Genomic DNA, 20,198 nt, shown 5'->3' with positions numbered 1-20,198 from the left:
TTCCCATGGGTGCTGTACTTACACCATGGCTCTGGTACTGGGCACTGCCCGCGCTCCAGCTACAGCTGTGTGACACCCATGATGGAGCTCCTGGCCTGACTGAAGACCTGCCTCGTTGCCATGGTTTGCCAGGCAATCTGGACTCCTTATATTGAGCCCAGCTGTCATCGCCAGGCCACCCTGTCCTGTGATGCCAGAGTGCTGTGGCACATATAAGACTGCTCCCACCAATCCTGCCCCACAATCTGGATCAGCATCTTGCCTCTATGTGTCCCCATTCTTTCTTCCAAAACACATGCTGTCATTCAAGAGTGAGATCCAGGTGGACATGAAAAGGGCAAACAGGCTACTTTAGCAACAGGGCTGAGGGAAGAGATATTAATCAGCCAGCCTCCATGTTATCTGGAAAGATAATGAAACAACCTGTTCAGTAATCAGCAGGCAAGCAACCAAATAACAATAAAGTGATGAGAAACAGGCAGTGCACATTTGTCCAGAACAAATCATGTCAGAGTAACCTAATTTATTTCTTTGCAGAGATAACTGACTAAGGAAGTGCTGAAAGAAATAGATGAAACATTTGGACTTTAGTAGGGCTTTTGTCATTGCATTGAACACCGTCTTCATAAAAGCAAATGGGGTTCCAATTGGAATTAACACGAGAGGAGTGCGTGATTCAACAGCAATTCCCAAAATGTAATTGCGGGTATTTTCCAGACAATAAAAAGGTGTAAGAAATTAGGAGATCTGATCTGTCTGCTAAGACTGATTATTTTGATTAGTGAGTTGGATGATGGAATCGACCTTGACTTTAAACATAGAATCATAGTGTCATTAAGGTTGGAAAAGACCCATCCCCACCATGCCCAGTAAATCACGTCGCTCAGTGCCACATCTACACATTTCTTCAACACCTTCAGGAATGGTGAGTCATAGAATCACCAAGGTTGGAAAAGACCCACAGGATCACCTAGTCCAACCATCTACCCATCACCAATAGTTGTCATTAAACCATGTCCCTCAACACAATGTCCCAGCGTTCCTTGAACACCTCCAGGGTCAGTGACTTCACCACCTCTCTGGGCAGCCCATTCCAGTGCCTGACCACTCTTGCAGAGAAGCAGTATTTCCTAACGTCCAGCCTGAACCTCCCCTGGCGCAGCTTGAAGCCCATCTCCCTGGGCAGCCCATTCCAACACCTCACCACCCTTTCTGAGAAGAATTTGTTCCTAATATTTAACCTGAGCCTCCCCTGGTGCCACTTAAAACCATTACCTCTCATCCTATCACTACTGACTTCGGTAAATAATGTCAAGTAGGGCAGTAGGGCAGTACTGCAAGCACTTTGGATGTAAGGATTTGAACAAAATTACAACATCGCTGGAGCACAGCAAGATCCTTGAAACAGCACAATGAAATTCAACAAAGACAAACGCAAAGTATTATATTTTGAAAATAAATCTTCAGCTCTCAAATTCAAAAAGAGGAAGAAATGTGTAGTCCTCTGTAGGATATCAAAACATACACCCGTTCAGGGCAAGTGCTTGAAGAAATCTGAAATTCTGCACTGGAAGTGTAGACTCTCTAGAGACCACTTATTTATCATAACATCAATGCAACATAGAGGACAATACACTCATTCCCCACTGATCTACTGATCTGAAATACACACGGCACTAAATGACCCCAAAATTATTAGTAGGTGCCAGTGCTCTCTTGGCATTCAGAGTACTGGCCTCATGCCACCTGTCACATCGCTCTGAGCATCCTGGCATGGCAGAGGCATGCTTTTGCTTTGCCTTAACTCCTTCTGCTCTCTAAGGCCTCTCTCTGTGGCACTGCACAGGTTCTGGTCTGCACAGCACAACACTGCAGGCCGAAAGGCACTCTTGGTGTTGGAGTGGCCATCTTCCTGCAGATCTCTCATGTGGGGGACTTACCTTCATGCCACTATTTCTTAGGGCTCTGACAGAACGCAGGGTGACTTGAATGGCAGCCCAATTCAAGATTAAAATGAATCACTGACAATTGTTGTATTTATTTGCTCTTGGCAGAGATTGCACGAATGCCCAAAGATCAAAATAACAGCATAATGTAAGCTGAGCCGTTCTGCTGAGCTTTACAACCTCCTGCTCCGAAGAGCAACCCTCAGGAAGACACTCAGTCTTGAAAAGAAACCCCACCACTCGGACAGCCTCTGTGGCCAAAGTCAACATAACCGGAGAACGCAGGCTGGCTTTATAAAATCATGGCTTCTACGAATTTGCCTTCAGCCTGAAGAACCTTTCAGGTTGCGTTCTGGTAATGCTCTTTGACGTAAAAGTGCATCCAGACCTCCACCTTGGGGTCTGACACATCTCTCAGACACGTTTTCAACAGAACATATGAGGGGAAAGCAGGGGGAGAGAGACCCCTGGCCTAACAGTATCACTCCCATCTGGCTGAAAAGGCTGAGTATCACACTGATTTTTGTAGCGGTTTCGTGAACTACTTAAATAAGGTAGGACGGAACCAGGCATTCTTGAACTAACGGAATGAGATTTCGCTGCAGCCTTTCACACCTTTGGAGTCGTGAGCAGCCAAGAAGAGAGGTCTGGGATGGCCCTATGCAAAACACATTCCAAGTATGCAACAGCACTCCTCTAAGCTGGCAGAGCGCAGGGCGAGAACACGGTGGGCTGGGGGTGTTGAAGCCCCGCACATCCACTGCCGTGGCACTGTCCCCACGTTCCCTTGTGCCCCTAAACTCACAGCACGCGTCCCAAAGGTGAAAAAGCTCCCTGACAACCGGCGAGGGCCGGCTCAGCATTTGGGGCCGGGCACACGGAGGAGACCCTCCTCCCGGGGCTAGCCGCCTGCCTCCCTTCCCTCCCTTTCTCTTCTCAGCTCTCCTCCAGGCGGCCGGTTGGCGGAGGGTCCTTTCCCGGGGCAAGTTGCTCGGCACCTCCGGGCGGGGGGGCCGTCCGGGCCTCGCCGCCTCCCGCCTCCCCCACACCGGTGCGTGTGGCCGCGCTAGTGATTCTCACTGCAAATAAAGTGCCCGGGCGCCCGCCCTGAGGGGGAGAGGCGTACCGGGAGCCGCTCCGGGCGGCGGCACACGCGGGGCTATGGCCGGGGGAGCGGCCGCAGCCCCCGGGGCGCTGCTCTGCGCTTTGCTCTGGGCAGTAACGGCAGCGGCCCCGGGGGGCGGCCCCGCTCCCGGAGCCTTCGGCCGCGTCTACCGGGGAGCCGTGAACATCAGCGCGGAGCGGCTCTACGCCTTCGCCTACAGCAGCGAGCCCGGGCAGGTAGGAGCTGGGAGGCGGCCCCGCTGCCTTCCCCGTGCCCGCTCCTATCCCCTGGGCCGGGGGGAGCCGCCGTGAGGGAGCGGGCTGGGCGCAGGCTTAAGGTCCGCGTGGGAATTAGGAGGGTAAGAGCACAAGCTTAAAAAAAGAAAGGGGGTGAGAGGTGGGGGAGGGAGTAGAGTTGCTTAATAAGCTTTTTTTTTTTTTTTTTTTTAAATACCATTTTTCACACTCGAGCGCTTCTGCAGGATCAGGGTGCTCTCTCCCCTGGGAGGCGAGACGGGGTTGCGCAGGTGAGCCGGGATGGAGGGAGCTGCGGGGCAGCGCTGCTGGAGGCACCGCTAATAGCACCGCTGCTTGCCGTGGGGGGAAGAAAGCACAGCGCTCCTATGTGCTAAGCTGTTGCAGCTCTCCACTTCTTCCCCCCCCCCCCCTCCATTTTTGGGTTGGTTTTTTATTTTTTTTTATTTTTAATTTTATGTTTATATTAAGTACTTAAGTGGTACCTTGGAAACTCTGCTCCTTTTGTTTGGATTGGGCACTAATGACTGGGTAAAATGCTTTGATCTTTTATCCAAAAGATAGTGAACCATACAAATTAACCTGCCCTCCTGCCCTTGTCGGGTAAAATGGAAAACATCCCTTTCTTTCCATACTGTGTTTCTGATTTTTTTATTATTATTATTATTTTAGTATGAAAGGAGTTGGTAGAGAGCATAAGGAGGGGAAAAGGGTTTGGGGGGAGGGGTGTGTGCTCCTGATGAGGCTTTGCTTTACTCTGCAAGACCATAGATCCATTTAAAGACCTGTCCTCTCTGTGTTACTGTGTAATAAAATGCACCTGGTATTTATGGAGCAGGAGTTTTGTTTCAGGACTGATGCAAGAGACCCAGCCCTGCTTTACCTAACTATTGGGTCTCACCACTGGACACAGGAGGCCAAATGCAGGCTTTGAGCATGAGCCCTTCTGTAGAAGCTTATGGTGTGAACTATGTTAGTGTTTTCTAGTATTACAGGTACTACTGCTAAGGCCTGTTAGCAGACCAAATAGTGTCTGGGGCTTATTAGCAGGGACAGCATACAACAACCATTGCCCCATTTAAGTGGAAACTTCAGGGCACTAAATCTCCATCTTCCTGTATGCTGAGTTGGTCAAGAGCGTATCTAAGAAAGGAAGCATCAGACTTGAGGCCTGATGTTTTCTTTAATGCAGAACTGCCCAAACACTGCTGTGGACATGTTTGAAGAGGACCATGCAGCAGTTCCTGCTATTTTGAGAGAAAGAACCACTTAACAGTCAGCTGCCCCAGGAGGCTTTCTGCTAAGGGTTGCCTGAAAGTGGCTTAGTGAGAAGCCCTGCAAACACTGCTCCTGAGCTGAACCAGCAGAAGCCTGCAGGAAGGTGCCTGGCTTAATCAGGTTAGCTAGCAGCAGGTGTGCAGCCATGGCCCTGAACCGATGTGAGGCAAATCTGACCTGTTCAGAGCTGGAGGCAGGTCTCTCCTGGGGCTCCTGCATCTCGCTGGTGGTGATTGCTCCAAGTTTGGAAGCTGAATGGTGGAAATCCTTACTTTAATCAGGAATTATGCTCTTGTGGGCAGGCTTTCTTATGCAAGAGTTGTGAAGGTACTTAGGGCCATGCTGCCCACTCAGTAATTGTCAGCCTCCAGAAGGAACGAGTCCTACAAAAACTCAGTGTAGTGGTCCTTGCCTTCCACCGCAGTCTTTAGCCTCCAACTGTCAGCAAGTAGAGGCATTGTTAGCCAGCTGCCTGCCACTTGGCAAGGCCTCTGCTCTTCCTGATACTTTCAGGCTCCTCCTGTCCCTCTGCTGATGGCAATTCATCCAGAAGCTTCTTATACCTTGAGGCAGATACCGCGTGGAACATTAACCTCAGTTACAGGAAATTTAATTGAATAAAAAGAGTGTTGTTTCATGTATAAGGGCTGCAGTGCCTGAGTTTAATTGCTTTCCCTCTGAAGCAAAGACAGACCTGGCTTTGAAATGGGGATTTGTTTTGCTGATGCTGTGGGTTCTGCTGTTCCCCTCTGCTGCTCTCTCTTGTGAGGGCAGGCCTTCAAGGCAGGGGACAACTTTGAGCCAAGGACAATGCATGAGGGCTGGTTTATGTCCCATCAGTCCGTTCCAAATGCTCTGCTCATGTGCTGTAGCTGCCAAGGCATGTCTGAAAATACAGCTGGGTAGAGCAAGGCTTGAACAATGGGTGGGTGAAAGGAGGAAACAAGACCACTCCTATTTTGGTGCTTCAGGGACCTGTCACTTTCTGAGAAGTTGTGCTTGCCTGATCTCAAAGGTTGTTCCTTATCCATGTGGCCCTCCTTATTCCTGGGATGCAGGTATAGCGCACTAGGGAAGGTGGAAAGTAAATCCTCTCAGATTGTTCACTTTGTATAGGACTCCTTGTGAGTAATGTGCCACTCAGGGCTCCAGAGAAGGGTTGCTTTGAGGCAGGCAGGTTACTTTCCTTCTGTGTGTCTCCTTCTCTGAGTGTAAAAAAAATGAGAACCAGGGTATTTATATGCTGACCTTGTCGCTTTGATGAAACTTATGCATGTATGAATTGTCAGAACCTCCTAGGTTCTGTGCAGGTATACTTTACCTTGTGACTAGAGTTAGGAGAGCTGTCAAGCTTTTCTGTATTTGGCAGCTACGGTTTAGGCCTTAATTTCTGAAGTGGAGCTGTATGAGTAAGGCTGTGCTGAAAGAGGAGGAGCACAGCCAACTCTGCTGCAAGAGATTCCTAGCACTGGCCTGTGAACAGGGATATGTCCTTCCTCACTCTGCCCTGATGGAAAGTCTTCATTGATTATGGGGTCTTTTAATTGCTTTTCTAGTTCTCTTTTCTTTCTCCTAGCTGCACTTTGAAAATTTCTCCTCTGCATAGCTGTTCATTTAATGTTTAACTGCAAGTGTAATAATAATAATAAAACCAGCTGTTGTTCCTGCCGCTATGCATCCATGCTCTAACAGGAAAGACGCTATAGTAGTGGACAACTAGTTGGGCAAGTGCATTTATCTTAGGGTTGCTTAAACTGGAGACATCCAAGATAGGGGAAAAAATGAAAGCGTACGCTCAGGAGCATCTCAAATTCCACGTATTCAACATGTCCCTTCTTGAGAGAGATGAGGATTGATATGCTGAAGCTACCTGTGCAGTGTGTGTGCCTAGAAAGCTGAAAAAGAGCTGCAGAGATTTTCTGCTGGATTTGCTGTTGACTAGAGAAGGATTTATGTGACAAGTGAGAAGACCTGCTTAGTTCTACAACTGCAATAATACAAGGGCTTCCAAAAACTCAAAAAAGGGTTGGAGTACTGAGAGAATTCAAGGTGAGCTGTTCCCTCCACTGCTGTAAGCTCTGACAGTTACTGCTGGATAACTTGCTGGAAACACAAATGGCACTCTTATTGCAGGTATGGGTAACTTCTGTACCAGATCTAAAGTGATGTAGGGGAGCATCTTGAGGAAGAAGGCTGTTAGAGACAGTGCAGTTTCCTAACTGGCCAATCAGCTGAGTGCATCTTTTGGTGAATACCTTTATTTAGAAAACCAAGAATCTCTTGAGAGAACAAGTTTCCAGTTTTTCTTTTTAAGGCAAAACTGCTGCAATCTAGACAGAGCACATGGATGTTCATGCGTTGCATCTTGGCTGTGATGAGCCCAAAAGCTGAGCTGTAGGGATAGAATAGATAGCTGTACCTATTCTAAGGGAATGAGTGGGTGATATTTTCTTCCTACTCCTCCCTTGCCAGAAGTAGGAACAGAGCCCTAGCCTTGGTTCCCATATGGCCCAGCCTTGCTATAAGCTGCTGTTGGCAGCAAGCTCAGCTGTTGCTTCTCTGCTTAACAGTTGTGCCGTGTGAGGATGTGCAGCCCTGGAATGATACCTGTATGTGGAGTCTGTCTCAGGGGTGCTGAGTAAAAACTCAGTGAATGAGGGAGAGGGGCTGTGTGTTGCTGTGAGACTTGCTAACAATCATGCGAGACATCATTGCTAACAATCATGAGACTTGCTAACATCTTTCATGACTGCAGATGAGGAAAAAGTTGACCAACCCAAGACAAAATGGGAAGTAACACCAGCAAGAATGACAGAATTCTTTCAAATAGATGCCTTAAGTTCTGTGGCCTTCTGGTAGAATCCTAGTGCAACTTCTGAGCTGCTTTTAGGGTGCATGCGTAGGACTATTTGGGCTGGAACCAAACTACTTGAAGTATTCTCTTGCTCTCCTGCTTGTCTTCTCTGTGATGTTAGTCTTGGCTACAGCCCAAGTTTCAACCCACAGCTCTACTATGCATGCAGTAAAACTTTAGTTTCCTGTTTGGAGACCGTTGAACCTGGGCTATAGGGAGGGGAATAGGTTAGGTTCTGTCTTTTCCCTAATGCTGAGTGGAAGCTCATGAGGATGCAGGTAAAAATCAAATAAGTTGGGAAGACTGCAAGCTTTTGAGTGAGAAGGAGATCTCTGAAGGCCAGCAGAGCTCCTGTTTTTGCAGGGCATCCAAGATAGGAACACTGTTCCATTTTGGTTGCTGCATCTACCATGTTCACTGTAGATAGGGCACTGGAAGAACCTCAGCTCACCATTTTTTGGACCCTAATGTTAAATTAAATGCCTTGTAAGGCATAAACAAGGCACCTAAAACCAGGAAAATCAAAGAAAGTTATAATCTGTGGTGTCTGAAACCTAGCGAGGTTTGACAGAATCCCTTTGGAAGAATTTTTGCCTGCGTAATTTGTTTTCATGAAAGAAAACAAACAATCTCTGTCCCACCCCAGGACAGGGATTACTTTCCACTGGGGTCTCTTGCTGTATGGAGTCATGCCAAAAGCTCTTGCTTACAAAAATCAGCAAAAGTAAACTGGGAGAAATGATGCAGGGATCTGCTGAAAATGCAAGCTTGACTGTTGTCTGCAGCAGAAAACCTGGTCTTTAAGGCTCTAGCTCTGGCAAAAATGGGATGACTCAAGTCTTTCAGTCTCCAAATGATCTTTTACTTTTTTCTTTGGTAGGGCTGTTCTGTTATTTGAAATCAAAGAGGGCTGTGTTTTCTCATCTCCATCTCCCTGGTGTTTAGATTTAAAAAACAACACCAAAAAAAAAGCTCTGAAAAAGAGTAACTTTATCAAAACTCCTCTCCTGGTTTGAATTCCTTCCAAGAGCAGTGTAACGATTTATAACACAAACATTTGCTCTGTAAGTGAAGGCTGAAATGTCCTTAGATAACTTGTGCAGAAGTTGTTGGGTAGGAAGGTATTTCTTTTCCCATGCAGCCCTCATCTGCTATTTCAGGGGATATTCAGGGAATGAAAGTGCAGTCTGTAAAAGCTGTATTGCAAGGGTGTGCCATCTGCTCAGTTGGAGGATACAGTTCATCATGCTTGCATAAGTGATCATTATTTCCTGCTGTGTGCTCTTATAGAAGCACGGAGGATTTCAGAAACAGCCCTGTTAGCTCTATCTATGCTGATGGTTTTTGTTTGGATGCAGAAATATGCTATTCCGGTGAGGTTTAGAACAAGCGTACCAATGGTTAAATAAGAAGGAAACATGGAGGAGATATAATCCATATCAGTGTGACTGAGGTAGAGAATTTAGGATCAGTACAAGATGTTTGTATTGTGATGGTAATCTCCAGAGTTAACACTGTGAGTTTATGCTGGGGGCAAATTCAGAAAGGTTATAAACCCCCTTTGTTTAAAGGGTTGTTCTAGCCCAGAGTTCCAGCTTCTGTGGGTTGGGAAGATGCTGTTTGTTAGAGAATAGTTTGCTCCATAACCAGTGTTCAAAGAAGGATTTCTTTCTTTCTCTTAAATGCCTCCCTGAAATCTGAGGGTGATCAGAAGTAGGCAGCTATTTCACACAGCGTGGCAACTGCTAGTTGTTGGTTTTTTTTCTGCTTGTCCTAGAGTTTCCCTAGTAACATTGGTTTGAGAATATAATTTAAAAAAAGGGAAATACAAATATTAGCATGTTTACTATTTGTCTTCTTTCCATCTATGCTCATAGATAGTTTTGCAAACAAGCGAACTCATGAGAATATCTGTGTCAGACCATAAATGTGCACTGAGCATATTTACACCAAGTAGAACTTCCAAATTAAAGTATTCATCCTGGAACAATTACGTGAATATGACTATGATATGAAATATCCAGAGTCATCTCTGAGCTCTAGGTGTTTTTGCTTTCGGGAGTAGTAATGCTCAGATCTTGCAAGAGAGCAGGAAGGAGGTTCTGGATCTGCAGTCACACCTGTAGTTACTTTCCATCAGGGTCTCTGCTTCCCCCCTGTTGGGCTGGCTATGGGAAGAGCAGGCAGTTTGGATGCTGATGGGTACTTGCTTCATTCACCACCTCAGTCTTCTAGCATTCCTGGCTAAACCCTACTCAATTTCACGATCTGTGTTTAAAAAACAGAGCACTGCTTCCTTGTGTGCCAGCAGAATGCAGCAGTTCAGAGCCTTCTGTGTATGTATCCTGCCCCGAGACCTCCCTCTGTAACCAGCAGCCTGTGTTTGCTTGCCATCCGTGTTCCCTGCCCACTGGTTTGGCTCAGTGCCTTACCAGGCCCACAGTCAGGTGCTGGTGCAATGTGGTCAGAGAATTCCCAAAGGTGCTGCATGGAGCAGTTTGTGTGCGGGTGCCATGAGGAATGTGGCAAAGCCCAGGCACGATCCAGGAGTGTTGCTTAGCGTGAGGTGGTGGGAAGGAATCTGGTGTTCTCAAAAACCTTTGCTTGCAGCAGAAACTGTTGTTGCAGCCTCCTGCCTGCCCATAAATTCACAGCCATGCAGTCTTAAGCTGATGTGTAATCTCTGTGGGAAATGCAGGCTTAATAATCAATCCAAGGACTCTCTCATGTCAACAAGAGCTCAGTTTATTTTGCTTAATGTTTGCAGCCATGTTGGTCCTGCTCAGCTGTGAGAGTTTGGAACCAGCTCCTTCTGCCTGTTCCCATCTAGAGAAAGGAATTCAGATGTGTGGGGTTTTTTTTTTTCTTTTTTTCTTCTCCCTTTTATTTTTTCTCCCCCTATCTCCAAGGTGATAGAGCCAAAGCGCAAATATTTGTCTTTCCTGGTCTAACACATTTTAATGTAGTGCTGAGAACTTGCTCTCTACTCAGCCAACTGCTCTGTCCACCTTGAAACATGATGGGGGGGTGGGGGGGAATAGGAAAAAAAAAGTTTATGTTCAGTCATCTGAGAAACAGAACTTCTCCATTCACCAGTCTGGTTAGCTGATGTGCATGACAGGGGCTCAGCAATGAGAAGGGATGCATGGAGAGAAGCCTGCAGTGCAAAGGACAGCACTTTGGCTGTTGCTGAGGCGTTAGTGCAGAGCCTGGCCTTCCAAGGGAGATTTGCTGTGTGAAGTTGTTTCCCAAGATCCAGCGTGGCCTGTTCCACCTTGAACCAACTTCAGGCATCTGGTTAATGCCATCTAGGAGGCATGGATTTTTACCTGGGTAAATGGGTATGAATGGGTATACTGTGACAGCCTCTTTACTTGTATGTGGGGAAGGGAGAGGTGACTGGTTTTCTGTGGTACTAGAAGCTGGTCCCAAGCCAAGTCCTTCAGAAGCGATGGTGATGCAGGACAGATGGACTTGTTAAGCTTGGAGGAGAGAAGGCTCTGAGGAGACCTCGTTGTGGCCTCTTAGTACTTGAAGGGAGCTTATAAACAGAAGGAGGACCAACTTTTTACGTGGTCTGATAGTGATAGGACAGGGGGGAATGGCTTTAGACTAAAATAGGGGAAATTGAGATTATATATTACAAGGAAATTTTTTACTCAAAGGATGGTGAGGCACTGGAACTGGGCCCAGTACTCAAGGCTGATTTGAATGGGGCCCTGGGCAGCCTGATCTAATGGGTGAAAACTCTGCTAGTGGCAGGGTCAGGCTTTAAGGTCCCTTCCAATCCAAGCCATTCTATGATTCTATGGCAGCCTATGTAAAGCTTCATCTTGCCAGTGCTAAGTAAGCAGGGATGGATGCAGAGGAATCTTACAGTCTTTTGTTCTGCTATGGGGTATTATTACTGAGAGGCAAAAGTTCTGCTTTCTGTCTGGATTTCTCCTTGTTTTGATGTACATAGTTAGGATCTTATTTCTCTGTTCTGAGAGAAGGATGCATGTAATAGAAGCAGTGATTCTTGTCGATTCTTGTGTCAGAGCTGCTAATTCTTGAAAATAAATCCTCTTCGGAGAGGTATAGAAGGAGGATAATATTTGAACTCAGTACATCACTTTGTTTTCCCTTCCTTCCTGCCTTTTTTCCCCACCCTTCTAAAATGGCTTTCTGGAGATAATACCCTTGAGGCAAAGGCCAACTGTTGACTTTCAGAGGGAGAGATGTGATTGCTAGCACTGGCTCAGTGGTAAGGTTCTTAAATGTGTTGCACGAAAATGCATTTACCATCTATATTCAGACAATAGAAGCCAGGAGCAAAATATGGATTAAATGTTTAAGATAAGTTAATGGGCACAAGACCTGAATATGCAAATGTCAGTTCATAAGTATTACATTGTTATCCCTGTCTCTTGTGATGCTTTTGTTAGACAGTTCACCTGCCAAGCAAAATGTCTTCCTTCAAGATGCTAGTTAGGGTTCTTTACATTCTGTAGCACAGACTCAGAGAGTGCCTGATAGCAAATGAAAGAAGCCATAATATCGAAGTTTAATACTGATTCTTCCTCCACTTTCCCAAGCTTCCTCATAATTGTACCTAAATTCTGCTGAGCTCCTTTGCTTTGGTATCCCCAAGCTCAGATTTGAGTGATGGGGAGGAACTCAAGGGAATCATTAACTGGGACCTTATTATACCTGTGGGCCAAACCTGCACATCCCACCTGTTGTATTGCATCATTTTGGATGAGTAGGTGTTATGTCAGGCTTTGTGCTGCTGGGGCTGCTGCTTTATCCCTCAGACTTACTAGTGGGAGAGCAGAGCTGTGGCCTGGGGTCAGAAACTGTGTTATATAGCATATACCGGTTTTCACATGAGTAAGAACTGAGATTAAATGTTTAGATTTTAAAGAACATTGAGTCCTGAGAATCTTGTCTCCTGGCAATCCTGTTTCTCACTGGTGTAGTGCTAGCAAAAATACAAGGAAATGGAAATAGGAGCAAAACTGAATAAATGTTTTAGATGGTGTATGCTTGGCTTAGTTACATGGAGAGAGTGAAACCCAATGATAGGTCTAACTGCTGGATCTCTGCAGAGGAAACTGACCTTCTTTCTTCTCCTCAAAGTGCCAATCACCAAAGCTCTAGTATCATCTGTGGGAGATCAGCTCCACTAATTTTGTAAAAAAAAAAAAAAATAATAATAATAATAATAAATAAAAATCTTCAGATCAGTAATTCATGTAACTGTAAATGTAAACAAAATTGCTTCAAGGTCTGGTTGCAAGGACTGAAAATTTGATAACTGCCAGCATTTGAAAAAAGAGGCTGGGTAGGCTTGGTTTTACTCAAGGTGAAATATCAGCAGAGCATCAAAACAGGAGAGAGGGATGCTCGAGTGCTGACCAGCAGAGAGCTCCAGGTCCCCCATGTGGGGAGAAGAATGGTTGGACAACTTCTGGAAAGGATCAAAGGGATGCAACTTGGAGTGGAAAGGCAAATGCACCACTAAGCACTTGCAGCTGAGGCAGCTTCTTGACTGTTTGGTCTTGCAGCTGGAGATTGACTGAGCTGTGAGGTGCAGGTTTATAGCCCAGTCTCTCTTGGCCTCATGCTTTTGAATGTCATACAGGAGAAACTGTACAGTGAGCAGGCCTTAGGCTTTGAATATCTCAGATGTTCATACAAAACTCAGCTCTGAACACGTTGCCTATGGCCCTCTGCCTCTTTTTGCACACTTGAATCTCTGCATCATCAAAATGGGAGTGATTTCTGCTGTGGGCATATAGCATGCCATTGCAATATCAGAAGCCTTTCAGAAGTTGGATGTTGGTGAAAGATAAAACTTGGAAAAGTCTTTGGTAGCCTGAGAAGGCAGCGCAGGCATCTGGGATGGCTGTTGCTAAAACAGCAGGGCTGTGCTTAACAGAATGGATTAATCTTATTGTTAGCTAAGTGAACATCTTGGATTCAGGTCTGAATTCTCTCTCTTCAGACTAATAGGACGTCTAACCTGGAAGTGCCATGAGACCCGAAAAAAAGACTGTGCTTAGTGCATTCACTTACAGAGTAAGGGGAGAAATCTGTGTTGACAGCAAAGAGAAGGCAGTGTGTAACCCTGGGCATATAAGGGCAGGAACTCATGCCCAGGGACATTCAAGTTGCCCCGCAAGGAGGATCAGAGGCTTGAACTACAATGTGGACCCAGTTTGAAATATTTTTACACCTGTAGCTATGGTCTTAATTAGCTTTCTTTTCCCAGGAAACTAAAATGCTTAGACTCAGTAATAGATGTTGAGGTTAGCAGGGAGCTGTCAGGGTAGAAGTGATTGGAGGGCTATTAAGTCACTGTATAAGAAGCTTTACTGTTGGGCTTTTCCAGGAACCTCTTATAGATTTGATTCCATCTTCTAATTAGAGAGTATGCTCTACAGAGCAACCTTTGGCAGTTAGAAAGCTGCAGAGCTTTCACATCTGGAGTACTGTGTCCAGGTCTAGTCTCCATAGTACAGGAAAGGTATGGATTTACTTATTTTATAATGGGGATTGTCAGAGACACAAGCAGGTTGCCTGGGACTTTGTGGAGTCTCCATATGTGGAGATATCCAGAACTCACTGAGTCCTGAGCAGCCAGCTCCAGCTAAGCCTACTTGAGCTGAGAGGTTGGACTACGTGATCCCTTTCAACCACAGTTAATTTGTAGTAATTTATAGCTGTGAAAACGAACCTTATTTCTAGGCTGTCTGAAATGAGAGATGAGCTAGGTAAAAGGGGTAGGTTCTGGTCACTCTTGCCTGCCCAAGTGATACTTGGATTGTCTGTGAAGCAGAGAGTGTTCCCCACATCTGATGTGGAGCACCACAGGCAAGTATCTGGTGGAGATACACATGCACTGCAGACTGCACTTGGGTCCAACATCCTTCAATCTCAGAAGCTTTTTAATTAAAAGATTTATGATGTTTTATTTTTTAGGAGTTGGTTGCTATAGATGCTGAAGTATGGTGATGATGGCAGGGAAGTTGATAATGATTATGGCTTTCAAGCAGGAAGTGTTTTGTTCCAGTAAACAAAACTCCCACACGATCTTAGAATCACTAAACAGGAAAAAATAGGAAATTTTCTTTCTTTACACTTGAGCGTATATGCAAAACCCTTATGCTGAACCTTATTTCTAGCATTCTCATTGTAAGCATAGCTGCCCTTCTGGTGCCCAGCCAGCTCTGCTTATTTCAGAAGGTGGCATTTCCCCATACACAGAGAATAGAAAGTTGTCAAGTGAAGGATTCATCAGATAAGTTGAAACGTTGTCACTAGACGCATTGTGGTGGGTTTAAAATGTGTGGATGTTATCTACCTGATACGCTTTTTACCAATTGATAACTTCTAATCAAGATGTACTGTGTCTTCTGATGAACTATGCAAGTTCATACCTTGTTTTCATGGCCAATGTATGCAGCACTGGAGAGGGAGCTGAACAAGATGTTCCTTTGAAATAAAAATGGAGACATGACTATGCAGACCTGCTTGCTTACTTCTCAAAGCAATTAGTAAAGTGAAGACTGCCTTTTCCACTGCTGTCCCATATCTGTAGCCATGTGGCTGCTAAACAATGGAATGCAACATGTCAGTTGCTGCTGCAGTAGGCCATGCCAGAAATCTTGCTCAGAAACCCAGGCAGCTTTTCTTGACTTGCTGAAGGCACTTACTCCTATTCTATTAAGTGATGTAAATGTGGGTAATGTGTCATCTCACTGTTGTTTATAGTAATATGAGGTGGTAACTGCTAACCTGCCTTTTCATCATTGATTTTTAATTTGTTCTTAAGTCATCTTTGTGACTTCCCCAGTAGTGTTGATTGAGGTTGGGAATGTAAGAGTTCAAGCAAGGAAACTCTAGTTGTAGCCTTGGGTATTTGTTTAATTTTATAACAGAAGTTATTTTGGTTTATCCTGATCAGGTAAGTAGACCTCTTTACCTCTTACTTGCTGCATTTGTCCATTGTGTCTCATCTGAAAGTCAGCTCTGGATTGCAGCAGGACCCTGATTAGAGCAGCAGCAATGAGGTGCTTCTTAACTGACTTTTGGAACTGAGTAACTGGGGCAGTAGCAAACTGCTTATTCCCCTGTGGATGTTGCCAGTATCTAGGTCACCCTGAAAAAGGGGTGGACTCTTCTCACCTAGGTTTGGAGCTGTCTTTTTTTTTTGTATCTGCTAATACCTACCTGTACTCTCTCTTTCCACAGGTAGATGCAGTGCGTGTCTATGTGAACAGCAGTTCGGAGAATCTCCAGTACCCTGTCCTGTTTGTAGTACGTCAGCAGAAGGGAGTATTGTCATGGCAGGTCCCACTAATTTTTCGAGGACTGTGAGTACTAGGATCTCTTCCTTGTAATGTGTTGGTCTACCATTTATATCCAGCATCAGCCTCCTTTTGGTACTAGCTCTTGTTGCGTGTGTGGGTAGCTTGGTTGCAAACCGTGCTTGATCACTGTCAGTTGAACATAGAAATTTGGTATGTAACCTCAAATTTGGCAGTCTGCTTGGTTTCTCAGCCACGTGGAGAGTACCAGGGGCATGTCTGCTGTGGATCTGCCTATGCCACTGATCAGAAGAGTTTACAAATGCCATTGTTGTCATTTCCACAGTTGCTTATGATGGGTGCAGGTAGTTCTTACTCTTTAGTTTGGACCAGGCCTTGAAAAAAATCTCTCAGAGCCCCCTAACTGCTGGGTTGCAGTGTGTTTGGGAAGTATGATCTCTTCTCTGTTTTTCATGTTAGGCACAGTTGAGTCTGAGGGTGGTGGTTTGTTTTGGGGGTGTTTTCTTTGTTTTTGTGATCCTTTTGTGTTGCCTCAGCAACCTCAGTGCTAGTGGGGCTGCAAGTACTGAAACTCTTGAGGGCACCTTAGACTATATGAGATGCAAAGCTTCAGCCTGTAACTGAAATATAGGCACTAGGTAGCAGGAATTCTGCAGTGTCTCGTCTGATACAAGGAATAGTTACAGCAACATCTCTCTTGGGCTGTTCTTTGTGAACCCAGAAAGTGGCAGAAATGCTAAATCAGCAGATGGCACAGGCAGTCTTGAAGAAAGTGAGTTGCTGAGAGTGGCCTGTCCTATGTGCAGACCACAAAAGGCAACAGAGGTGGAGTTTGAACTCTGAATAAAAGATAGAATAAGCTGGAAGGCCAAGACCCATATTTAATTTATGCAAGCAGGGAAAAATCTATCATTTGCAGTACTGTAAAGCAATGTTTTAACTGTTGACTCTCCCTTTCCATCCTTCCCTCCTTCTCGTGGCTGTTACAGGTATCAGAGGACCTACAATTACCAAGAAGTGAGTCGTACTCTCTGTCCATCTGAGCCAGCACCTGAGACAGGACCGTCTGACCAGATCATATTTGTGGATGTCGCTTCTATGGCACCATTTAACATTGCATATGAACTGCTAGTGACCAGGCTTGAGAGCTTCCAACTCGAGTAAGCTGGGATGTGTGAATGCAAATGTAATTGCTTCATGTATCTGTCATACAGGGATTCGGTCCCTCTACCTAGCCTTCCCTTCCTTAATCTAAAGGTACTTTGAGTATATTCCAGCTCTGAAAGTATGCTGGCATTTCTTTTTTTAGGACCAACAAGCCCTTTAACTTCACTGCCAGCCCTTCCCAGCCTCAGGTAAGGAGTCTTGCTTAGTGTTTCTTGCATGTCTTTCCATATCTAAATGATTCACATCATCCTTTGTTAGAGATGATGAAAGCCTTATCAGACTAGGTTGTTTCCTTCGTAGGATGCAGGGGAGTTTCCTTCATATTGAACTATTTCTGTGGACGTGGTGAAGAGGTAGCAGTGTGTTTGGGTCCTCTTGCAAAACCATTAAGTGCACTAAAAACTATGACCAGAGCAAATGAATGGTATCTGTAGTTCAGGGAATTCCAGAGACCGTAAGGCTACTGTGCTTTCTTGGGAAGTGAGATAGTGTGCACTGGTGTTTAGTTCCAGTCAGCAGTGGTTCAGTTGCTCTGGCATGACTTGTCAAGATGCAATCCCTCATCAGAAAAGACCAAATAAATGAGCTGTGAAGGTACAGTGGAGCTCAAAGTACTACTTCTTATTCAGGGTAGCAAGTCAGAATGGTAAATGAAAGGCTGATTAATCTGGTTATTAGCTCAGTAGAGAGTGCTCACGTTTACAGCACATCCAGCTGAACAACCTCGTTCAGTGCCCTGCAGAAACTACATGTCCTCCCTTGAATGAGAATGCTGTTGACAGTAGCTATGGTTATACAGGAGGTTGTGGAGATGGGAGAGTATGTAATTTACCCAGACTATCTGGTACTCCATTTTTGCTGTTGCAATCACTGTTAGTAATGCCACGTTTTTTTTTTTTTGTCTCCTATTATCAAGCATCCCAGTTAATCTGTTCTCAAATGTCTTATATTGTGTGACATGTGAATACAGCATTTTATACTATAGAGACTTAGAGATTACTGGTTCTTTTATAAAATCTCTTTTAATTAGGATTTTGTAACTTGAATGCCAAGTATTGAAGATCTAAACAGAGATTTAACATTGTGACTTGAGTCTTTTATTTGTCATGCTTAATAATATGAGATTGGTGACTTTTAATTAAGGCCAGAGTGCAAGATAAGTGATTCTTAATTGATATAATGCTGTTATTTGTTGTAAATCAAAGTATTAAGCAATCTGAAATGAAGGACCATTCAAAATGTAGATAAATGTTGGAATATCCCTAAAACTGGAAAAAAGGCAAGCTTAACAATCAAAGGAGTTGTTACTTGGAGCCTAGTGCATGCCTAAGGGTGAGAAGGGAAATTAGGTAAGTTTGTAAATGTCTGGATGCGTTTATACCACCCATCCATGCAGGTGAGAGCTATAGGTCTCAGTACCTACTATGGAAATTCTGTACCCTGGTACAAATTCTGTACCCATGGTTTAAAAAGACAGAGGTCCTCATGACTGATTCCTCCAGTGTCTAAAGCTTTCTAACAGTAGCATGCTCCAGTCACCAGGGAGCTCAAACTGCCAGAATAGTTGCTTCACAAAGGTAAGCTGTTGTCTGCTCAAGGAGTCATATTTCATTTTGTGAGGACTTGTGATCTCAGTGCCAGTGCTCCTTTAGCAGTGCTTGGAGTAGGGTGATGGGAATAAATGCTTTAGTAGAAATGGATAAACTTGGGAAAGCCTGAGTGATTTCTGACTTATCACTGTCCTTGCAGTCTAGGGATCTACTTCCTGGGAAGGGAGCAGGGAAATTCTGCTTTATGTAATCTAGTTTTGTTACATAAAGGGTCTTTGCCAAGTGGCAATGTCTCTGTTACGTGGCAGGAGCCACCTGGCCGTAGTAGCTCTGTTCCCCATAGGTTGTGCATGCCTTGGCTGCAGAAGCAACAGATCTTGCAGCTGCAAGTGACCATAAGGAAGAGTGGGAAGGTGGTTGGTGACAGTTATCTGCCTTGCATGCTCCATGAGATACAATGAGTTGGTCCCCATCAGGCCTTTGTGGTAGCCATGCCTGTGAGGCTGAGCTCTTGGGTTCTTGACTTGGGGCAAGATGGTAGGAGCCCTTGCAGCAAGCCTGCCCACTGATGTGAGCACTGAAACTCTGATTCTCCAGCAGCTGGTTATTGTATTTTATTGGGTCAATATGCAAATAGCCATGTTCCCTGGGATGTTTTTTTGTCCAATTTTGAAAAGGCCCCTGCCTTCATTTCTGTGGTTTCTCATGTGTTCAGTCCCCTGAGTGGGACAGTTAGGTTTGGGAAGGTGGCCTGCCCTCCTAAGGGACTGGGAAGGGAAGGGCATCTCCTGATCCGTGGACCTGCTCAAAGCATGGAAGCATGCATTCCCTACTGAAGGGAAAGTCAGAATATTAGCAGATGTTATTCTCTCTTGAATTTTTTTTTCAGAGCTATAGCTGAATTATTTTCCAAGCTGAAGTGAGTGGAGAACTCTTCCGTTGCCTCCCCAACTGCACTTGAAACCATCCAGCCAAACAAACCAAAGCCCTGTGGTCTTGTATCAAGCATTTATTTATGGAAATCTTGACTGAGTTCAGCTGTTTCACTTAATACTTTCCATTGTCACTCTTTGAGGCAACACATCTGAGATAGAACTCCATGGTATGCTCAGTATGTAAAGTCCAGACAGTAGTATAGAAACATCTGGAAATTGCTCCTTGTGATATAGGACGGAACAGGCTATAAAAATGAAAATGAAGTTGCTTTAACTTGATCAGACAGAAAAAAGCTTAAGGGGTCTAGAGGCTATGCTGCATCTTGCATGTTGGAGATGTCTGTGATTAATAGTGTGCTCTAAAGGGTGGTAAGAATTATCTGTATCTGTTTAATCTGCTCTTCTGTAGTGTAAGGTGCAAATATTTGAAATCTGCATTTTTTGTTCAAGCCTGCTACCTCCAATCCAAAGCTGAGATGTACCCATGAAGGTGCCTTAGGGAGGCTTTGAAGCTACTGGCAGGGGTGATTTCTGGACTGTAACTCTCAGTACTCTGTTTCCTCCTCAGTATTTTCTGTACAAGTTTCCTCAAGATGTTGATTCAGTCATCATTAAAGTGGTGTCTGATGCAGTCTACCCATGTTCGGTTGTCTCCGTCCAGGATATTGTGGTAAGTCTGAGGAGGGGAAAGGCGAAGAGCTGTCTGCTGAGCTCCATTTCCCTCAGTGAAAAGTTCTGTACCCCATCAGAGAGGAAAAACCCTATGGAAGGCTTCACCCTTCTGTGGTGATCAT

At 45.0% G+C, this 20,198-nt stretch overlaps 1 protein-coding gene across 2 annotated transcripts in view; it reads left to right on the top strand.

The window, feature by feature from the left end:
* Positions 1-3,057: 3,057 nt before the first annotated feature.
* Positions 3,058-20,198, top strand: part of SIDT1 (SID1 transmembrane family member 1) — a 40,479-nt gene continuing 23,338 nt past the window's right edge. For both annotated transcript variants that reach the window (XM_004938161.5, XM_004938159.5), the window contains exons 1-5: positions 3,058-3,287; positions 15,676-15,797; positions 16,742-16,912; positions 17,062-17,107; positions 19,973-20,074. In XM_004938161.5, the coding sequence (XP_004938218.2) occupies positions 3,108-3,287; positions 15,676-15,797; positions 16,742-16,912; positions 17,062-17,107; positions 19,973-20,074 (621 nt within the window). In that variant the 5' untranslated portion in view covers positions 3,058-3,107. The remainder of the gene's footprint in view (positions 3,288-15,675; positions 15,798-16,741; positions 16,913-17,061; positions 17,108-19,972; positions 20,075-20,198) is intronic.

This window comes from Gallus gallus, chromosome 1, assembly GCF_016699485.2.
Source record: "Gallus gallus isolate bGalGal1 chromosome 1, bGalGal1.mat.broiler.GRCg7b, whole genome shotgun sequence".
In the NCBI taxonomy this organism is placed as follows: Eukaryota; Metazoa; Chordata; class Aves; order Galliformes; family Phasianidae; genus Gallus; species Gallus gallus.
Note: the sequence above shows the minus strand (reverse complement) of the source record. Positions and strands in the feature narration are given on the sequence as shown.